The following is a 21,654-nucleotide window of genomic DNA, read 5'->3' as shown; positions in this document are numbered from 1 at the left end:
CTCTTTCTTCACTTTTCCTCTCTCAAGAAGTTTATCAGGCGCTGCAATAAAAAGTCTGTGAGCATTAGTGGAGTTTAAGTAAATGGATGTTTATTCTCACTGGGGATATATTTAAGAAGAGTATTGAGAAGTATTTACTGAAGATTTCACTAATTCAAGTAAATCAAGTTAAAATTATAGACTAGACTGGCTACTGTCAGTTTTCTGAAAACCCTTTCCGTTCAAAAAAAGCAAATAAAAATGGCAAGTTCATTTGTCCTTTGCTTTTTGACTGGGAGCAGAGCTGACGTTGTTGTGGTGAAAAACATTAGTATTTAACTACTTGAAGAAATTCACATTACTGCAGCGTCCTTTTAAATTGCTGTATTTATGTTCGCCACATAAGTTGCCATTAGCAACCGTAAAAAACAAAAAAAACCCCAACCCCTTATATTACTGTCTTGAACACAGCAATGGTTTATTGTACTAAATTCTTTGGAGCTTTCTTCACTCGATATTTGAAGTAAAATTAAAATGCCATCTCTGAAAAAGAACTACTTCTTCGAAAGTATATATGTCATTCACTGTAAGAACAGACTTTAAAAACTAATGTAGCTGAGAAGTAATCTCTAAGCTTTATATCAAGAAGTAAAACAAGGCCTGTCAGGATATTGACTTGCCCCTTAAACTTCACTCTCCAGCTTTTAGAGGAAACAAAAGCACATTGCTAAAATCCTTATACTAAAGTGATTTTGATTTCTCTGAAGCATGTGATAATTCCTGTTTGCCTTCCAATGCTGTATTTCTTTTATTTTTGCATTTCACTTTCCCAAAATTGTATTACCATAGAGATCTCAAGGAGCTGGGTTTAGATGCTATATATTTACAGAGAAGCAAACATCTTATCTAGGACAAATCAAACACTTTATTATAAGCTGTCATTAAGTATTTAAGTAATGCTTCTGTAAGAGTGAGTCCACCTGATGTTTAAAACAAAGTGATTTTTTAAATGCCTGCTTTACTGTTTAAGAAAACATGTTTAACACCCAGATTTGGTAGACAGAGCCTTTCATTCAGTTAAACAACATACTACTGAAATACCAAACAAAATGCTCCTTCCTGAAACAGTCACAGTCATCATTAACACCACAGAGCGACAACATGGCTCAGATAACAAAACCTACAACATGCTCGTAAATTCTCATTTACCATACTCTTTATATAAGAGGATCAAATGAACAACTTGAATGAAGAAGAAAGTGTCCATCTGGTAGCACTGTAGTATTAAAGAAGGAACAGATGAGTAATTAAGCCAGCAAGAAGACTGGAGGGTCCTGCAACTCCTTCAGCTGAACCTGTGACAGGATCCTGGTTTGTTCGCAGCAGCATCACTTTTCCCCACTATGAACTGGGCAATAACACCTCTTGGACTTGCAGGAACACAGGATCAAACAGCTTTGGTACAGATGCTCTGGTGCCTGATGTATGCAACATGCCTAAATAAACCCTATCTGAGTAACACAACATGAAGAAAAGCTTCAGAGGATGAAGTTCTTCCACTGACCTCATTAAGAAATGCTTATCTTCCTCACTGCCAATTCATATCTAAAAATTAAACTAGTCTCAAAATTTCCTCTTACAGAGTTTAACGCTTATTCCCTGCACCAGCATAAAAGCAGAACCTGTTACACATGCTCCATTAGGCTACAATATCAATAATATTCTTTATGATATTTTAGTCAGTGGGACACAGCTCTTTAATAAATAACCATAGGTAAGAAACAACATAACAGTGACAAGAAGAGAAGTTGGCTCTGAGTGGCAGGAAGTTGTTTGCATCAAGTGCATCCACCTAGGCGAGCTCATCAGTTTGGAAGATACACTTCCCTCTTCAGTGCCAATACACTTCAGTAAAGAAATGTAGCTAACCATGCCTTCAGGAATGGGCTGAAATATTAATGAAGTGGAGGTTTCAGGTCTGACTTTAAAGCATAAAATCCTAATGTATAGTCACACATCCCTTTTCTCTTCCACAAGCATTCATTCCATCTGCAGAAAAATGTTTTAATTAAATTTAAAAAAAATATAGCTGATTCTCAGATTCTTCTGAATTTTTACTTATTTTCCTGGCAGTACAGGAAAAAAAAAATATCCCTAGATCATTAGATTTCCTGCTTAAGTTAGTTTTTTTCTTGTCTCAGTTACCAGAACAGATCCCAGATTTCCATGCTTTTCTGCTTATAAAAACTGTTGTTTTCTTCAGGAACAGAGAACCTAGATTTAGTTCAGTCATCGCATTCATTTTTCTAATGCATTCCAGGTCTCTGGAGACAGGTGGTTCAGGAGGACAGAGACAAATACAGCTGCTTCTCCATGGAGCATTCTGTTGCCTCAGGTTTCCAAATCCAAATTAAGTAGTTAATGATTTATGTATACACTGAGCATTAGCATCTTTGTGCCACATTAGTCATCAGATCACAAGTGGCTCTAAAGAGGCTTTAGTCAAACAAATGAATACTAGGTTGAATGATTCGGCTTACTTCATGTAAACAGTTCCAGCGTGTTCACATTGATCACTGCTAAACGGCACAGAGGCAGTAGCCTCAGTTGTAAAATTGAAGGAAAAAAAAAACAAACCTACCACAGGAACAGCAACAAGTCCTTGGCTCTTTTTTAAGTACAAGTTTCATCGCATTGATAAGCCCTTTTCCAGACGTATTATCCGAGGCTGCAAGCATCCACTGTAGGTAGTGTTTTTATTAAAGCTTCCCCTGATGGCATTAGGAAATTGCAGGACTGTCTCTCTCTCTTTTAAGATAAATTTCAGCTTCCATAGTCATAAGACACCCTGAACCCCTACCCTCTAAGTACCTAACCAGAGACCAGCTACACTTATGCATACATGCAAGTATCTGTGATTTTTTTAACGAGCAATTTCCTGGTGCAGAAATCCAATTTAGAATTTTTAACACTGAGTAAGTGATACAGGACACTTCCTCATCCTTGCTAAACCTTCTGGTTCTGCATGATGCTCTTTAAACCCAAGTTTCCTCTAAAGGTTGTTGGTGTGGGTTGTTTTTTTACCTCAGATCCAATGTTCAACATGAATCCTTTTATCACCTGAGCAATATACACAGAGCAGCAAGAATACCAGAGCTGCATCCATGTTTGTAACTTAACATTTGCCAACCTTCAGTTAGAGTTGGCTTGCTCTGAGCATCCTAGGTTTTGTTTCGCTAAAAACATCTCTCTAGGGTCCTGAACAAAATCAACAATCTTTGTCTAGGGAGTAAAGAGATGTTTTCCTTTTCAGCGCTGCCCTACATTCTTCAGTCTGTTAGTTCATTTTGCTATTTCCTACGTATCAGAAAATGTGAGCTATGCTGCACTTTCTGCGTTCTTTAGTGCATGGCGTAAAAATAGCTTAATTATAGGCTAGGTACTTCCCCAATATCAGAACAATCATCAGTACTACCTAACCAGGGCACACTAACCCCAGCCAAGACTTTCTGGACTTCCGGACTGCCATGAAACGCCACATGCAATTATAACAGCATTCATCATCCACTTCTAGGTTTTGTTTCACTGGGAAACTTTTCCAGTGGTTTGTATTCACACCCCATCCTTCTCCAGGCACGTTCACAGCTAGCATTCCATTATTCTGAAGCACGGCACAAGACTCACCTTCAGCCTTTTGGTAACAAGCAGAGGCCCTGGTTAAGACTGTGGTGCTGCGATGCTGAGTGTTATAGAAAGAAGGTTTAATATTCAGCTGCTGTGTTGAAAGTGAAGAGAAATAGCAACAAAGCACACTGCGAAGAGACAGAGCAAAAGAACAAGACATGAGATATTATGCACCTCTTTTCCAGACCCAGGACTCTTTGCTGGACCAGGGAGGCTGATCCTCACTTTTATCACATTGCTGAATAAGAGATGCTATAAAAAATAAATAAATCTTAACATGTTGATTCCTGTTCTTGAGCAACACAAGTCTCGGCAAAGAACAGAATAGCTCCTCTCAGGCGGGGAGAGGGGGCTGCAAGGGTTTACCTTTACTTAACATAAAACAATTAAGGAAAGTTTTCTTAGAGACAATGATTGCTCCTCCACAGCACATTTTAGAAAACCATTCTGATGGCACCCAACTAGAAATGGCAAAGCCAAACATTCTAGGAATGAGCAGGAGTTGGGTTTACTCTGCAAACTGTAAAGCAAAATAGCTTCAAAAGTAGAGTCAAGAGGACTTGTTAATTTGCAGAGACAGATGGCCTTAAAAAGAAAAATTCAGAAGCAACTACAATAATACTGGTATTCAAGGTGAAATTAGTCTTTATGAAAGATCATTACTACAATGGTTTGGCTTGACAAAGTAGAATAATTAAATTTCGAGGAAAGGAACAGTTACCACCCATAAAACCCCTATTTTTTTTCTTTTTTTTCCCCGTACTCTGCTTTAGGTAAACTGAAATCATAAGCCCTTTAACAACCGCACCGTTCAGCTGTATTCTCCATCCCACATTGACAACAAGGCAATTCTCTGAATGCAGAGAAGATAAATGGAGTTAATGCCACTAAACAAACATGACATTTTTGTTGTACTGTGATCATAGATGAGTCACTAAGTAAAATGATTAATCACAAATCAATGTTACTAGGCTCATTTAGAGATGATTCTCCCTTTGCAAAGCAGGTAGAAGCTCTAAATTTATAGGCTAATGCGTTTGTTCTAGCTGTAGCAGTCTCGTTATTGGTCATAAGCATCAGAGTCTGCAGGAAATTTGTGCGCAATTAAGCTAAAGTGATGACCTCCTTATACACATTTTGGCACTTTTTTATCTGATAGTGTGTTGTGCAAATATATAAATGAATTGAAGCATTACATAGAAATTACAGCTAATGCAATACTAAGAAAAATAGACATATACCAGAATTTTAATACATATGCCAATAAGGTATCCAAACCATAAATTACACTCATTTTATCAGTCTGCAAATGGGTTTATCAGTCCACAAATGGGTTTGTACTAAGATTTTAGACTGATTCATTTTCGGTTGACCAACGTTTGTAACTTCTACAAACAGTTTTATGATCTAAATTGTTTCAGGAGGAAGTGCATGGATTTGTTGAGCAACATCTTTATAAGTCACAGACACACTGTGAATACTTTTATTTGGTAAATAAATTCATCTTATTTAAAATACTGAGTAGAAAAAAAACCATATTCTTTCAAACTTCATAAAGGCTTGCCAGCACCAGAGTGCTGCATTTCTCACCTTAAATTTAATGACATTAACTACCCACATAGACTCAGGCATGTATCTTTATCTGCCTACCCAACCCGTCAATATAAATTGTTTCTGGAGTGATCACTTCCAGCCTACAATGCGTAATGATCCAAACGATGGCCTAGATGATAGGCCCTGGATCACTGTACTACCAGCCAGGGATTATTTCAAAGCAAAGCTTGCTGAATATCAAATATGATTTAAAGAACATTAAATAAATACATGGCAATTTGATCAACTTTAGTGTTCAACTGTGCTTTCAGAAGGGATCATTAATTGAATAGAATAAATATACTCATGAAAGTCATATAGTCAGCACCATAAATCCAAAGTTTTGAGACTCTCTTAAAAGATGTAATGTTTTTGCTCTGCTCAGAAGCTTTTGCAGTTCTAAGAATCACATGGCCATCTGGAAAACATGAGGATTACGCCGAGAGTGGAGTTAGATTCACCACAATGCAGCAGTGTTGATGTGGTGATGAGGTTCCAAAGCTGATCTACCTTCTAGCAGAGCACAGAGGAGTTGCCAAGAAGAACCATCCGAGAGTTGTGAGGTCCTAAGCAAAAAAGTGCCAGGCAGCTCACACTGTTCTTGATAGAAACTACCAGCCTGGTAGTGGACAAAACACTGCTCTGGCTTAGAAAAAAGGTGAAGTACAAGATCTGATATTATTAGAAGCATCCTGGCTTCTTGCAAGGCCATAATGTAGCAATCAAGAGAAATAGCGTGCATGTGCTTATGAAGTCCAGGATTTCACAAGTACGGTGGCAATGACATCAGTTCTTCAACAGCAGCCAAGAATGCTGTGAAGGTGCATGTCACTGGGTCATAGGATTTGCATGATGATGCTTCTGTGAAAAGAACTTAAAAATCAGAAAAGACATACAATTTTCTCTACAGAGTGTGGCCAATGCAAGGACCAGACGTGCTGTTTCCAGCAAGCTACCTCGAATCACCCTGTAACCAGCCAGCACGCTCGGGGCTTGCCAACAGCAGTTTCCCAGCTGAACAAGAAAAAGCACCTCTACTCCAGTAATTGTGACAATTTTAAAACAAAGACCTTATAAGCCATCACTGAGCAAAGATTTGTCTAAATAAATCTTTCACTTGATGACTAGAACTTGTATTCCCTTTTGCATTTTGTTTTTATGACAGCTACTGACACAAAAATAGAAGAGGATGACAGTCACAAGCATCTCTGCACAACCACATATGAGTGCTCAAAGCGTTCCTAATTCTGCACATGACCATTACAAGCTTCACTTCCAAGAATGAACCCGAGATGCCAGGGAGAACGCTTCATGTATTCTCTGCAGTTATAATACGTGTTAGTTAGCTTTTTTTTAAAAGGTAGCAATAGTTGTCTGACAAGTAGAGAAAAAAAGTGAAGTCTTAACTCCAGAAGAGCTCTCATTGAAGCAGTATTTTCCTTTGCTCCAAATGAAGCACCAGAGCCCTACTTACAAGTTATTATTCAAAAAAATAAAGGTAGTCAAGCTACATCTTCTCTCTCCTGCCTTCCAGGGACAGACACAGATCTGCATTACGAGGCGTAGTGCATTGAAATCTGGCTGCTTGTTGTGTTTATATTTTCAACTGTGAAATTCTCAGCCCGCAGTGAGGAAGGCTGAATTTCAAACAGAGCCCAGGAAATTTAAAGCAGCAATACGGTATGCACATATAAGTTAACACTAAACAGGAAAAGACTTCCATCTTCCAAGTGCAATAAGCAGCATCAGGCAGGAATTAGCAATCATCATGAATAGAATAAGTAATATTTTCCCCTTGTCACTGGAAAGGTTATAATTCTAAAACTAACTCTTAACAGACACATTCCTCCTTCAAAACCAGCATAAGAGATGCAAATCCCCGTAGTATTTTTTATTTAATAGGACATAGCTGAATAAAGGACTGTGGCAAAGCTGCGTTTGCAGCTGCAGTCTCGAAGGCAAGGAAGGTGACTGCAGCGCTCCCTCTAGTGCCAATAAACACAGGTGAGCGAGCAACCTTCTGCTAAAATCGCAGCGAAGTCCTGTTCAAACTCCAAATCTCATCTACATCTTCTTTCTCCAAGAAATGTTGTAGCAATACAGCAGGTACTTCAACTGAAGTAGCATTAGGATGACTCAAGATGAATTATCACATGCCTCAGGAACACGGTCTATCTTACAATAAACAAGGTTTTACACCAGTGATGCTGCCGAGTGCAAGTCACGGCAGCAGCATGAAACAAGGTCTTGGATCAGAAATGTGGATTTGAATTTAAATTCAATCTCAGCACCACAGAAACCATTTGTAAGAGATTAATATTCTGGAAGGAGGTGAAAAAAATGCTCTTTTGTATCTGGTAGGACACCAGGATACTTGGGAGCACATACAAAGCAGCTGAGGAAATGAAATTGTAATTATTTCAGTACTAGGAAATGTTCAGGCCAGTAGTAAGAGAGGGGTGAGGACAGCAAGATCACAGCCAATGCCCTCTTTCTCTATCAATTTAGTAAAGCAAGTCCATTGATTTGTTTTGCCAGTGCAGAAATCTTGGTTCAGCTTGTGCCCCAACAGCTTTTGGCCATCAATGGAGACTTCCTCATTGCAGTGAAATGCTTGAGAGATAAATGAAGAAATGTTTAAGGAGAGATAACAAGAGATCCATAACCCACAGTGTTTAGTTCTGCCTGCATGACCTCACTTGACAGATAAGGCAGCTGCTTACCAGGAGGTTTCATTACTCATCCACCCAACTGCTACCTTGGTAATGAACCGCTGCAACAGGACTTGCTGGGAAAGTTCAGAAGTCCAAAGCACAGCAGCTCAGCTCACTGAGATCCTGCCAGTCAGAAAGCATTAGCATCAACTTCCCTGCACCTTCCAGGTGCTACCCAGGGAGCAGCAAGTCCTTACTACACGCGACCACCACAACAGGGCAAGGTCCTTGGCAACATTTCGATTTGTTTTGCTGCAAAACACTCCGCACTGTCACTCACCTTTGGGTGAAAACAGACAAAACACAAGTAGGTTGATGAAGTGAAGGCAAAGCGACCCAAGAGCAACAGGTTCTGTAGTTACATTGCGTAGCTTCCCAGTTGCAGACTCCACAACAATTAAAGGTCTCTTGACAGTTTGCCAAGACTTGCTGTGACATGCAGCGCTTCTGCCCACATCTGTCCTTCTCCATCCCCCCAGTATCTACAGTCTGTTCAATTTTAACTTCTGTAACTGTTTGACAAGAATCAGCTTCCATAAGCATTTGATGAACTTCAGCAGGGATGGACAAGACAGTTTAGATACCTGAGATGCTGCAGGAGACTTTCTGGACACTTGAAACACATATTTAGGCTAGTTATTCTCTTCTCAGGTTCTCAGGATTTTTCTGCTGGATTCCAAGGGAGTAAAAGGACTTTCTGTCATAATACACTTGAAACTTCAGTACTGCAGAAAGCAGCTTTGGCTCAGGGACAAGACAGAATATACAGGCTGTGTCCTCACAGCAGGCTGCACCGGTGACTGCAAAGCCATTGTCACTGCCACATCCTTGCTGGTGGTTTATGACTTGGTGTGCATCACTGCAGCTTCTGGAATCCCCGAACAGACCAGCTTCTGCTGTAGCAAATGAGATCTGGATTTACAACAGCAACACACAGGTACCTGTGCAACGTAAGAGCGTGGTAGGTTGCCAGCATGTAAGTCCTATTAGGAATTCTGCACATCACAGGTGGTAGCTTGATAGCTATGGGTACAGAGGGTGACAGCAGATCAGAGTTATTGCTGGTAAGAAAAACCAAGACTTCCTATGCCCACAGTGAGGTAATACACAGCATATATATAAAAAATACTCCAGCACAGACATCAAAACTTCAGTTTAAGATCTCAGGTTATATCATTCATAACAACTAACTGTTTTCCTATGAAACAATTCAAGTCAGATTTTGTTGATAACAAACGGCACTAGTTAAGGAGGGACTGGTTTGATTTCTGTCACAAAGAACACTTAACATGTGCCACTTTATTTGTACTTTCTGCCTAAACAGTGAGTAAGCAAGCCCTAGACATGCATCCTTCCACTCTGAAGAAGATACCACATATAGTTTCATCAGAATATCTTTGCTAAGTCATCAATTTTAATTCAAACCTGTACTTCAATATGCATGTAACTATTTTCAAATACAGTGAAAACCTGAAGTTAACATCAGCCACCAGCATCGCAGCTTTCAGTAAATCCTTCACAACTTCTCTATAAACATTGTGGAAAGTAGATACAGAATGTACAGAGAACAGTTTTCTATACAAAAGTGCATTTTAGCAATACAATTAGCAGAGAAATTAGGGGGGGAACTCAATTTAAGCAGTACCATATACTCTAATCTATAGACCCTTCTCTCCCCCAGAAAAGAAAAAACATCACAAGCTCCCAATTCTACTTTGCTTTGGTTATGAACTATATTCAAGGCTTCCAACATTACAGTTTTGTTTTTTAAATTGAAGAATTTATCTGGAATTTGGAAATGTTTTAACGTTAGCCAGATGATAGCAAACAAATGTGATCAATCAGAATTAATAGACAAAATAGATAAGCTTTGGATATTACTAAGATTTACCCTTGGCAGATTAATAAAATATCTTTGCAATCCTTAAATGGGAAATAGCATGTTGACTTGTCTTTTCTATGCCCAAGAACTGCAAGACCAGTTAGCTAAAGAACGCTGAACAGATCTAACAACATTCGCCAAGAAAATCTGGCTTCTAAGAATGAACTTCAAGAGTCCCCCAAAACAATCAGGTTTATTAATATCCATAAAGCAATGCATCAACTGGTTTCAAAACTGAAGGAGTGTTAGGAGAAAATAAATGGCTTCAGGCCATTCAGCATAGATTAACAGTAAATATTGCCATTTTATTGTGTTTCTATATTGTATTTGCACTCTGACGTAAATGCATATGAATAATTTCAAGCAGGTTGGTTGGTTTACTTTAACCCAAGAGAATGATCTTCACAGGTTTCAAACCACAATATGAGAACTAAAAGTAAAGCCCAGGAAAGTCCTGCAAAGACTTTTCTAGCTCTTCTTAGTAAGCACCCCATATTGAGTATATTATAAACATATTTTAAACAGTTTCCCAGATAAAGAAAAATAGATATCTTAACAAAGGATGACATTAGATACACACACAAAGGTTAGACAGGTTTGTCAGGCAGCTATCTTTCTTCCTCATATGTAAAATCATATTAGAAAAGAATGTTCTCTATTGTTTAAAGTCCTATTGCAATTGGACTTTCAGTGCTCCTTCTAAGCCTTTTTAGAAAAAAAGTTACCATGGAAGCAAACTGTTAACATTACAGAGTGTAAATTGATTACATTCGTATTACAGTGGGTACAAAGCACCTAGCGATACAGCTTCAGTACCATGGAGCCATACAACTATGAGCTTTTTCCGGTTTGTCCGTTTTGCTTTTGAGCTTAACGTTTTTTATCTATGAATAAAACCAAGATTTTTTGACTATTTTTTAAAAAAGCACTAATAAGAATGCATGTTTTCAGCAGTCTGTTACTCTTCTTTATTTGTACCCAATAACCTGTAGATAACTTCCTGCAAAACAAAGCAGTAGCCCCAATGGTCAACACTTGAATCAGCAAGACCAGGTTTAACTAATATCCCAACTATCTGAATAATGTCACAGGTATCCAATACAAATTCATAGAATTATAGAATCATTTAGGTTGGAAAAGACCTTTAAGATCATCAAGTCCAACTGTAAACCTAACACTGCCAACTCCACCACTAAACCATGTCCATAAGCACCATATCTACGTGTCTTTTAAACACCTCCAGGGGAAAGCACACGGCATATTGCAGGGAAAGATAAGAATCTGACCAAATCACCTGGCCTCTCCATGAAGTGAGAGGGTCTTTAGGACTAAGGAGGATGTGACAAAAAAAAAAAAAAAAGGGCGGTGGGGAGGAAACACCCAAAGACACAGAAGGATGTGAGAACTCTTGAATCCCACAGCTGCTTCAGGCCTGATTCTCCAAGATGCCAGGTAGCTGGCGAAGACAACGTTCAAGTGAGACAGATATTATTCTGCATTCAGAGTTTTGTATTCCTAAATTATAAGCATCCTGGGACTATGAGATTACAGAGCTATAAATTGCCACCATAGAACCCCTGGAAATCACTCTCTTCTATCGTTTTAACAGTCACACAAGGGACTGAAATATCCAGCTGGAGAGGACTTAACACAATCAGCTACTGTGGCACACAGGAACCTTTCATCCAATGTAACAGATGAACAACTTGACCCATCAAATCACCTGGATTATCTATACTTATATATTCACACTAAGATCAAGATGGAAACACTATTCTCCCTCATTTCACGATCTCTGGAAGCTAGTAGGCAGGTCACCACAAAGAAATGTACCTCATCAAAATAAGGGGTCTTCTATCAACAAACTCTGAAGGATTTTAAACTCTGAAGAGCTGCTGAAACAGAATAAAGTGACACCTTCATGCTCCACCACGTGAGATATTACACCTATTTATTTCAGAGTCTCAATTCTCTACAGTATTAAGCGTGCATTTTTCTTCTGGGAAAAAAATCGCATTTCAAAGTCACTGCAGAAAATAAAAGGATGTACTGAACTGTGACAGTATACGTGCAGTGAAATGTTTCATGATGAATTCACCCATTATAGCCATAGTAAGCTGCAAGAGTTCAACAACTGCACCCTGAAATCAGTTGAACTTGCATCAATTCAATTTTTTCTTCCATCCAAAATACTTAAAAGCAGCTCTAGATTTACTTAATCTAAATTCTGAATAACTTGGATTCTGTTAAAACTTTTTTGTTATTGTTTCTACAGGAGGAAAGGAGGCATCAACAAGCCATAGTGGAGTGCAAGAAAATACTGACAGATAACAGTCACTTCTGGCTAGCAGCTAAATAACTGGCCATATGGGACAGCTACCACTCGAGTTTAAAATGACATCACACAGCTTTTAAATCAGTCAATGGCCAAGTCTGGGTACCTGTTGTCTAGCACCAGGAACAGAAACTAAGTTCACACATACTAGTTTGACTATGTCTTACTGAAGCCCTTTCAGAGGCCATTGCTCAGGTATTTCACTGGTCCGTTTATCTTGAGGCTTCAAAGAATGGCTCTTCTGAAAGAAAAACACTGCAGCTGTCAGGGCTAGTAAGTCTGTGCAGGACATGCAAAATGAAAGCAAGTAGTGCTAAATGAAGATGGTCATGCAATTTTGCAGGACTGGGCTGTATCCTGCAAGTACAGGCACCTGGGGCCACACTAAACTGACAAACTGACGAACTCTTTAATTCATAAGAGCAAAATGAAAGTAATGAAGTACCAAGATAATGAAAAAATACTTCTAAAACTCAGAACTAGAAAATACTTCTATCATCTTTTCAGTTTCACATTGAAATTTAGAAGTATCATTTTTCTCTCAGCTAGGGGCGGGAGAAGTGCTGTAACAAACAGTTCCAGGAAAAAGACCAAAGTAACCTTACAGATCATCATAATTAGGAAACAGGTTAAAACTACTTTTACCTCCCTACCTGAAAGCCAAAATTTTTATAGCTCATTTTCTTAGAAACAGAAATTTCAAAAGCAGACAGACAACAAAAGGAGAATTCTGAAACGTAATGGTGGAACAACCCGCACAGAAGACATCGTCAGCTAAATGTAAAATTAAAAAGCACAGCTGCACTAATTAAGCTCTCTTGCCAACAACAAGAATCTATTTAGATATGCTTCTGGGGAAAAAAAAGCCACCAAAGTTGTGTGCCATTTGTTTGCACTTCAGTTTCCATCAGTATTTTTAACTGTTGTAACTAGTGTCCTGGACAACTTAACTGCAGATTAGTGTACTTCAATGCATAAAGATTTTTTTATTTGAACCTCTTAATAACAATACTAGGGATGTACTGGTCAACCATTAGTAACATACTATAAGATAGTGAGCAGCAAAATAACTTTCTGAAGACTAAGCCTGCAAGTTAATTTTTTTTTTCATTCCAATTGCTTTCTAAAGAGCTACATTATGAGGCATTATCTGTGTCACAAATTCCCTGCATTAGAAGTCCTGCTTCTTGTTTTCTGTGTAGTTTGAGTTAAATCGTAACTTCTAGAAAAGGATTTAGCACAGTACTTTGATTTTGCATGATCCAAGAGCAAGACTGAAGAAAGCCCTATAGAACTGAAGATTTTTTTCCTCATACTAAACAATCTTCCAATATCAGGAAAGGAAGACAGATCAAGCCAAGTGTAATATTAACTTTAAGTTGGAAAAAAAATAAAAAAGCTGAAGCATGCTTAGTGTCATCGAAAAGCAGCCCTAAACCTGCCTCACAAGTAAGCTGGCATGTCAGCCAAGTTCAAATGTCCTTAAAACTGTATGCATTCAGCAGCTTTTCAGCAGCCAGGTAAGCTTCTGAAGCCTTTGTTTCAAGATTAGTCTCAAAAAGGTGAAGTTACTCAATACGTAGACCTTCTTACCAAAATTACGCTCGAGAAAAGATCTGGTTTATACTGTTAGCACTAATCAACATTTGGTCAAGAAACATATGTAAACAATAAGGATAATACGTTTAAGGCTTAGAAAGAACACTGATAAATTCACCCCTGTCACATTAAAACATCCACATCTCCTTCGTGGTCCTCCTCAGTCACTTTTAAAGAGAGCACTTCTTCATTGAGAAATAATCCACTCAGTCTTTCCTTACGAGCTTGTCTTTGTTCTTTCAGCTGTCTCTTGCGCAAGGCCTTTTGCTGTAGTTTCCGTTGCTTGGAGCGTTTCTGTCAAAAAACAGGAGAGAAAAAATAAGATTTTGTTTTATAGATTAGAAATCACCTTCAAAACTGGCAAATATAAATTAACCTCTAAAATAATGTCTGTTCTGAAAAATAACTAAATTGACTTCTCAGAGGTGGTGCAAACATACATCCAAAATTGTGTCTAATGTTATAATATCAAGATCGTTTACCATGTCTGAGTTATGAGGCACAACATCACCCTGTGATGTTGCAGAGCTGAGTCTTTGATTGGAATCACAGAATCATGGAATGGTTCGGGTTGGAAGGGACCTTCAAAGATCACCCAATTCCAACCTTTCTGCCATGGGCAAGGAAGAATCTTCATTGCAGGGAAAATGTTAACAGTCTTATAATACAATCTGAGATGTCGAAGAGCAAGCAGGAACTGCCCCTCTCCTCCACACCTGAAACTTAAATTATGAAGACAGGACAAGTGCCACAGTACTACTATAACTGAAACATGCTTCCGTAAGTCACTCCTCACCACGTAATCTCATGAGATATGTTGGAAGAATAAACTGAAGAAGATTCAAAAAGCCTGATGGAACTTCTAGTTGGGAAAAAACAAACGACCAAGATAGTCTTTACTATCCAGAAATTATGCCTAGATTAGATTGATCAAGCTTGAATAATTTTATTTTTTTTGGTAAAATCGTGTGTTCATTCAAAGAATTAAGTTAGAGGCATAAGCCTTTCAACCCCCACTCATCGTGTTCTAAACAAAAATAATAAGATGTACTATATATGAACATCAGGCATTCACTCAAAGAGAAGTGATGGGAAGAGCACAAGTTTAAATCCCTTATGGTCAGAGGAAACAGTCAGCATTGGTTTAGCTAGATGACTTTAGCAGATGCTCAGTTACTAACATGCTCCTTCAGTACAAACACCCCAGTTAAGATCACACAGGCAACCTTAACAAGTTAAACAGCTTAATACACATGTACATAATTAGAAACTTTACTTTTGAATCCCGGATTCTTTCTGCAGCACTTGTGGATAAATTACTATCACTGTGCGCTCGACTCATGTTGGCACTTGAGTTCGAAGCGGAGTTTGCCACACTAGAACCACTGCTGCTTGCTGAGCTGACCATGCTGGCACTGCTGCTGCTGGCACTGGCACCACTCACACCACTGGTACTTGCACAACTGTAACTACTCCTCTTCCAGCTTTCCCTTGCAGATCGTTGACGAGGTCCGTGCTCCTTGATATAGTTTCTCACCTTTAGAACAGAGGCAGGAGAATTACTAAAGCCTGATAAATACTGTACTGATATTCCTTTTCATGAAAAACCACAATTTGCCTATTAATAATGACCAAGTTATTGCATCATGTCAGTTAGTCTTGACAATACTGTGCCTTATATCTAATTATGCACAAAATTGATCACATCTCCATAAGAGATTTTGCAATACGTATCAGATGCTAAAACCCCAAAGTTGTATGTACAAACCTCAACTCACCTGCTTTAGTTTTTCATCTGTGAGACAGTTCAATTCAATAATGAATTCACTATCTGTAGGTGAGATCTGAGCGGTAGGATCAATAATTTTAATAATATCAAGTTGCTCTCGAAGGCCCATCTCTGTACTGACTTTACGACTCAAATATTCAATATATTCAACCTAGGAACCAAAGCAAGGCAGGTCATTTTAAAATATTATTGATTCTAAGTGAGCGACAGAAAAAAAGGAAGAAGGACTGACAGAGTAAAATGTGCTCAAATATCACGTTTCCTACAATTCTAGTCTCATTGAGTATACTCAAAAACTCAAGGTAAAAACTTGAGTAGACATCAAACTGCCTAGTACAGATACAAAAGAAGCAGTCTTAGTTTCAGCAACCAGGTGGTACCGCACAGGTCTACATTTACACATACAACAACTGATGTCTCTTCTAAGATGTGGCACTAATTAAAAGTAAATATTGACTCTTTTCATACGAGAACTGTAATTTCACCTGTTCGTCATTTGTCATTGCACTCCATGGAAGTTCATCAAGATTCCTGTGCTTGTTTTTCTTTTTTGGAAGCAGACAAGGAGAGCTTGGAATACTAGGTATAACATCAGAAAGTACATCACTCCCACTTGTAATGTCACTGCCAGGCAACTTGTAATACACAAGAGAAAGAACAAAGCGTTAATATACAGTAGGAAGATTTAAAGTCATCCTAACGCTATTAACAATTCAAAACATACCATCAAATTAGCCAAGCATCACTTACTTATGTACTCAAACAACTTACTACTCATAACCCTGCAGCACTCCTTTGAATCTTCCAACAAACAGCAAGTGCAAACTCAATTCACACTATTCTCTACTTAACAATCCCATCTTGAAAAAGCTGCAGTTAGGTAAACAGCAGAACTATGTGCCATTTTAACTATTTCCTTTCTCCATCAGTCTAAACGGTCCATTGCAATCCAAACCTAAACCTAAACTGCCCGTTTTAAAGCATAAGTCTAGCTTAAGGAATATCATCAAAAGCAGGTTTGTAATTTATACCACACCCCATAATTACACAAGACAACTCAATTAAAATCACTGTCATTTTCTTGGAAGCAACTGCAGAACTTCAGCAAGCTTCATTTATACAACTGACGTGTAATTTCTGAATGCACTTGCAGTTTCAGTGCGACAGTTGGATTACTCATGCTCAGATTCTGCCAGATAACACCATAAAGAGCTACAAAGAAATCTTTCAAAAATTCTGCAAGTCCAATCAAGTATGTCTCTTAAGAAATGCTTGTTCTAAAAGACAAAGAACAATTTAAAAAGCTAGTTACTAATCAAACATGCTGCCGGCTAACCAAGACTTGGGAAACTGCCGAGTTTATCAGTCAATTAAAATTTCACAACTCAATGAAGCTCTGAATCTTTGTGATCCAGTCTAAGTCTACTACAGACTACTTTGTAACCTGTAATACAATATAACTAGAGACTAATAGTGAGATTAAAACAGTCAGGAATCTAGAGTTTATTTCAGTTATCTTAAGTTCATTTGCACTTCCCGGAACAGAATTTGTGCTTACTTGAAATCAGTGTTTTCAGTCCTTATACTGCGCTTAGAACTCAGTACATGCTTTAACTAAGCTTTATAAAATAAATTCAAAAGTTTTCGTTGGTATATTCAGAAGTATCACATTTCCCATTTCAAAGTTATTCATATGTTCACAGTTCACTTAATTTTATAATACCAAAAGTCAATTTAAGTCTACAGTATATAAAGAGATTTGCCTATCACAACTGAAAAACTGCTGAACAAAGACAGCTACCACAAGCCAGAGATACCTGACCAGGACTGCATTCAATACAGACTAGGAAAAAAGGACGACAATTCACATTCACACTTTTCCCATCCCGGTGAGACAAAGTGAGCTCTGCAAGAGCTGTCTGCAAGCAGGCATCTATAACCAGATTTCATTAGCAGGACAGATCCTCAGTACAAAGGATCTCCAAGCTTGTGGCTAAAAAATATCTGATCACTAAAAACAAACTACACCACAATACATAAGCATCCCCCTTTGAAGAGCTGACCTTCAGCCTCTCCTCTGGATTAAGAAGTCCAGAATAAAACAGAACAAAACATTTTCCTTATCACTGAAGATTCAGATATCTGCTCTTACGTTACATAGTTACCAAGAAATAAATGCTGAGGACTTTTCAAGGAAAACGAAATCCAGCACATTACAGTCTAAACAAAACTCTGCATTTACATCAGAACTGGTTTACCTGCCATTCAAACTCACTGTCAGACCAGTCCCAGTATGTGCTGATAGAAGAGGAGACATCACTGCAGACGCTGCCCTCAGGGAACAGATCAAAAGAGGTGAACTCCTGGTCATCCAACAGAGAGTAGCAGTCATCCTGATCACCAACTGAAACTGATGAGAACAGCTCCTCACTGCACTCTGAGCTGGCTACGCTGGTTCCACAAGACGTCAAGTTCCACCTGCAAAACAGGACAAAACAAATAGAAACCAGCAAACATATTGGCATCACCTGTCCTGAAAAATGCTCAGTTCTTTTAAAACCTATCTTCACCTTTCTTGTCAGTAACATTACACATTGACTTTATTGAAATAACATATAATCATGTAAACTGAAGTATTCCATTTTAAAATAATTTTAAAGGTCCATAAACAACAACAAAGGGAATTTAGTGTTAAAAACAGCAAGGTAAAAGTCCATATACAGTCAGTATAATTACATCTTTATTTTAATACACTAACTGTTTCCACGCCAGAGCCATGATTGCTCTAGTGCATAAATTGTCTTTTTTTTTCTCAGTTGGTTGGGTTTTTTAATTCATTGAACTAAAAGTACAACTTCCCATACACTGGGATATTTAAACTTCCATGTAAATTGAAACAGGCAAAACCAAGAAATAAATCAATTGGACTTCAGGGCAAACAGGAGTCAAAAAGAAATTCTAGGTTGATAATCCCACACAAAACTAAGGCCTAATAAGGAAAGACTTTATGGATATACCCAAGGCTCCGTTTTTGCTACTTTCAACTCTGAATGCCAAAAATATTGGAAATGCTGTCAGAATGAGACATCACAAGATGAGAAAGTGACTTGTGTGAAAATGCTACCATGCTAAAACTAAATAATTTTCTCCCTCATAACTGCATTTAAAAATCTAGTCAATTTTCTTACTGAAAAAAAAGCAACCGAGGACTGAAACTTCATAGAACAGGTTTTTTCTTACTCTAAGAAAAGCAAGCCAGAATTTAAAAAGCTCATGAAGTTAGACTCCATATCTGGATTTATTCTACATATTGGTGAAAAGTAGGTTGAAAAAAATATGAGTCAGCACAGCACTGCAATATGGCCAAAATAATTTGAAAGGGCTTCCAAAATTCAGCACACAAACACATGCAGTCAACTACTGTTCCACCAGCCTATGCACGTCAGCCTGGTTAATGAGAAAAACATTCCTCTATTCAACTGCAAAAGCTGAGCAGTGTCATCATGCAGAAAGGCTGGTCCTCGGGGTCATTATTTAAGCTGCATACCGGGCTGGCTACATATGTTTATGATGGACCTCTGTTTGGCCAGCAGTGAATTTATCCAATGTTAAAGACATTTCAAAAACTTTTCTTTTAGCAGACTCAGGAGATCTTGCCCTCCTCCCCTTTCTGCATCCCTTACACACAGGCAATGTTTCACTGGTACTGGCTTTTGTGGGCAGGGCACTGGTATAGAGCAGAATACAAGCATGGTGACGCAGCATGCCGATGGTTTCAGTATTTATGAAATACTGATGAAAGTAAAGGTAGAGGACAAAGCACCCAGGCCCATCAAAACACAGGATGAGGTACCGGGTCTCTACCACCAACCAACCATCCACAGGTAATCCAGGGAAGCAGTATCAATGCAGTCAGAACTCGCCTTCCCATATACCTTGGAGGGATGCTGCACTTGCTGGGGTGAACTGGATTAACAAGAAGTGGGAACTACATTAAAATTACTCATAACTTTAAAAAATAGAAAGCCTCACGTGAACACCACAGAACACGCCATGCATCTGCAGTGGCTTAGTCAGTGCAAGACAGGGCATGCCCTTTGCCCAAAGAAGTTAAACACGCGCTCTAGATGCCTGTGTTACAAACCTGGGCTCATAAAATGAGCAAGCCTGAATAGCACACTCAGGAAGTGAAAGGCAATACAAAGAGAAACGTATAAAATTAACTAAATGCAAATTCAGTCAATATCACACATAAGTTTTACCAATACGCTACGAATACATCTTACCGTCCATGTCACAAGTGGGTCTTAAAATGTAAGAACTACATCACGAAAGCACATCGTATTTGATCAAAGGCCTTCATGTTGAATCATTTAAGAAACTGTAATTAACACCTTGCCCTTGTGAACATCACTTTTAAAGTGTAATTTTCGTAACTTCACACAAATTAAGTTGAAAGGGTTCGTTGTTATCCACTCTTCACTATCATGCAGTAGAGACACTAATAACTGGTAGAAGTACCTCGCTACTCTACAACAGGAACTAAAACTGCCCCACATGTAGAAATTCAATATCCTGCAAACTGTTCTCAAAGAAAGCTATTGCTATTTCCAAGTTTAATATTACACACAAATAGCAGCAGAATCAGGCTCTTTGGTAAGTAGGACTGTTAGGGGTAGATTTTCTAAGCTCAAATGGCATTTCTTTGTAGAACAGCACTTGCATTTTTAGAACAGACCTTTCCTACAAATTACAGGCAGAACGCTTAGTCCTTAACTAGCAGCATGGGATGACAATGCTTCTGCAGAAATCACCGAGCCACCTGACTCATTCTGAACTTCTCCAGGTTTGCTCAGTGTCCATGCCAGGCCTGCTTTTAATCCTGACAAACACACTGCTCTCCAACTGCATATCCTACAGTGCCCACAACTCTGTCTAGAGACTTTGGGAAAGGAATAAATACATGCCAAACGGCAAACACGCTCTTTGCTGATGAGCCCCTGTGGTGTTACAAGTCAAAAGCACGCTCAGCTCCCTACCAGGGTGCTGTCACTCGCGCAGGGCTGCGAGTAGGCAAACCAGAGACCGTGCAGCCTGCACTGGGCCAGGGAGCAGCCAGAGGACACAGGGACTTCATGGCAGCGACCCCATAACACCCCAGCATGGGCAGCCCCACACCCCACAGACAGCTCTGAGCCTCTCAGACATGGGCAGCCCTAGAACCCTCTAAGGCACAGGCAGCACCTGAAAGGGATGTAAAAGAAAGCTGGAGAGGGACTTCTCACAAAGGCATGTAGTAAAAGGAGAAGGTGGAATGGCTAAAAATTACATAGGGGCAGACTTAGACTAGACATAAGACGGAATTTCTTCACAATGAGGGTGGTGAGACACTGATTGCCCAGGGAAGCTGTGGCTGGCCCACCCCTGGAGACCTCCAAGGGCAGGTTGGAGCGGTCTTAGGCAGCCTGATCCATAGGGAGGTGTCCCTCCCCATCGCCAGGAGACTGAAACTGGATAATCTTTAAGGTCCCTTCCAACCCAAACTATTCTCCGATTCTGTGACTAAAGGCACGGGCCGCCCGAAGGGCCTCCGCCCCGGCACCGCTCGGCACCACCGGGCCCAGGCGCCCGCGTGCCAGGGGGGCAGCGGCCGGAGTGCCCGGTGAGGCACGCTCAGACCTGTTGGAGTGGAAGCGGTGGAGCGGGTCGGTGCGGTGGCAGGAGGAGAGCTGGCAGCCGAAGTCGCTGACGTCCAGGCAGCCCTCCTCACTCAGGCTCAAGCTGCCGCCCCGCGGCGGGTGCTGGTGCGAGAGCAGCGGGCACGGCTCCTCGGGGGCCAGGAACTTCTCGTACGGCTCCTCGGTCATGGCTGCGGGAGCGGCAACAGCGGGCGGGCGGGCGAACGCCTCAGGGAGGCAGCGGCCGAGCTGCCGCCATCGCCGCCGCACGGGGATGCGCCTCAGCCTCCGGCCGGCGCGCGCGCTGCTTCCGGCGCCGGCCCCGACTTCCGGTAGGGAGCCCCCTGGCGGCCGGAGGGCACGAGGCTACAAAGCAGGGGCGTGGCTATAAGTGGGGGCGG

General features: G+C 39.9%; 1 protein-coding gene across 1 annotated transcript; it reads right to left on the bottom strand.

Annotated features, from left to right (window-relative positions):
* Positions 1-9,142: 9,142 nt before the first annotated feature.
* Positions 9,143-21,561, bottom strand: FAM199X (family with sequence similarity 199, X-linked). The gene is made up of 6 exons (XM_069867584.1): positions 21,255-21,561; positions 17,834-18,053; positions 16,061-16,210; positions 15,565-15,726; positions 15,063-15,323; positions 9,143-14,080 (listed from the first exon to the last, which is right to left on the bottom strand). Exons 1-6 carry the CDS (start codon positions 21,440-21,442, stop codon positions 13,910-13,912), a joined length of 1,152 nt encoding a protein of 383 aa, XP_069723685.1. The 5' UTR covers positions 21,443-21,561; the 3' UTR covers positions 9,143-13,909.
* Between the last annotated feature and the right edge of the window lie 93 nt (positions 21,562-21,654).

Source organism: Phaenicophaeus curvirostris, chromosome 13, assembly GCF_032191515.1.
Source record: "Phaenicophaeus curvirostris isolate KB17595 chromosome 13, BPBGC_Pcur_1.0, whole genome shotgun sequence".
In the NCBI taxonomy this organism is placed as follows: Eukaryota; Metazoa; Chordata; class Aves; order Cuculiformes; family Cuculidae; genus Phaenicophaeus; species Phaenicophaeus curvirostris.
The sequence above is the reverse complement of the archived record's forward strand: the minus strand, read 5'-3'. Positions and strand labels throughout refer to the sequence as shown.

Coding starts and splice junctions, on each gene's coding strand:
- FAM199X (XM_069867584.1), bottom strand. CDS start 21,442: ATGACCGAGGAGCCGTACGAGAAGTTCCTGGCCCCCGAGGAGCCGTGC. Junction 18,054..21,254: donor CACCGCTTCCACTCCAACAG/GTCTGAGCGTGC, acceptor CCTGTTTTGCAG/GTGGAACTTGACGTCTTGTG. Junction 15,727..16,060: donor CAATGACAAATGACGAACAG/GTGAAATTACAG, acceptor TTTGGTTCCTAG/GTTGAATATATTGAATATTT.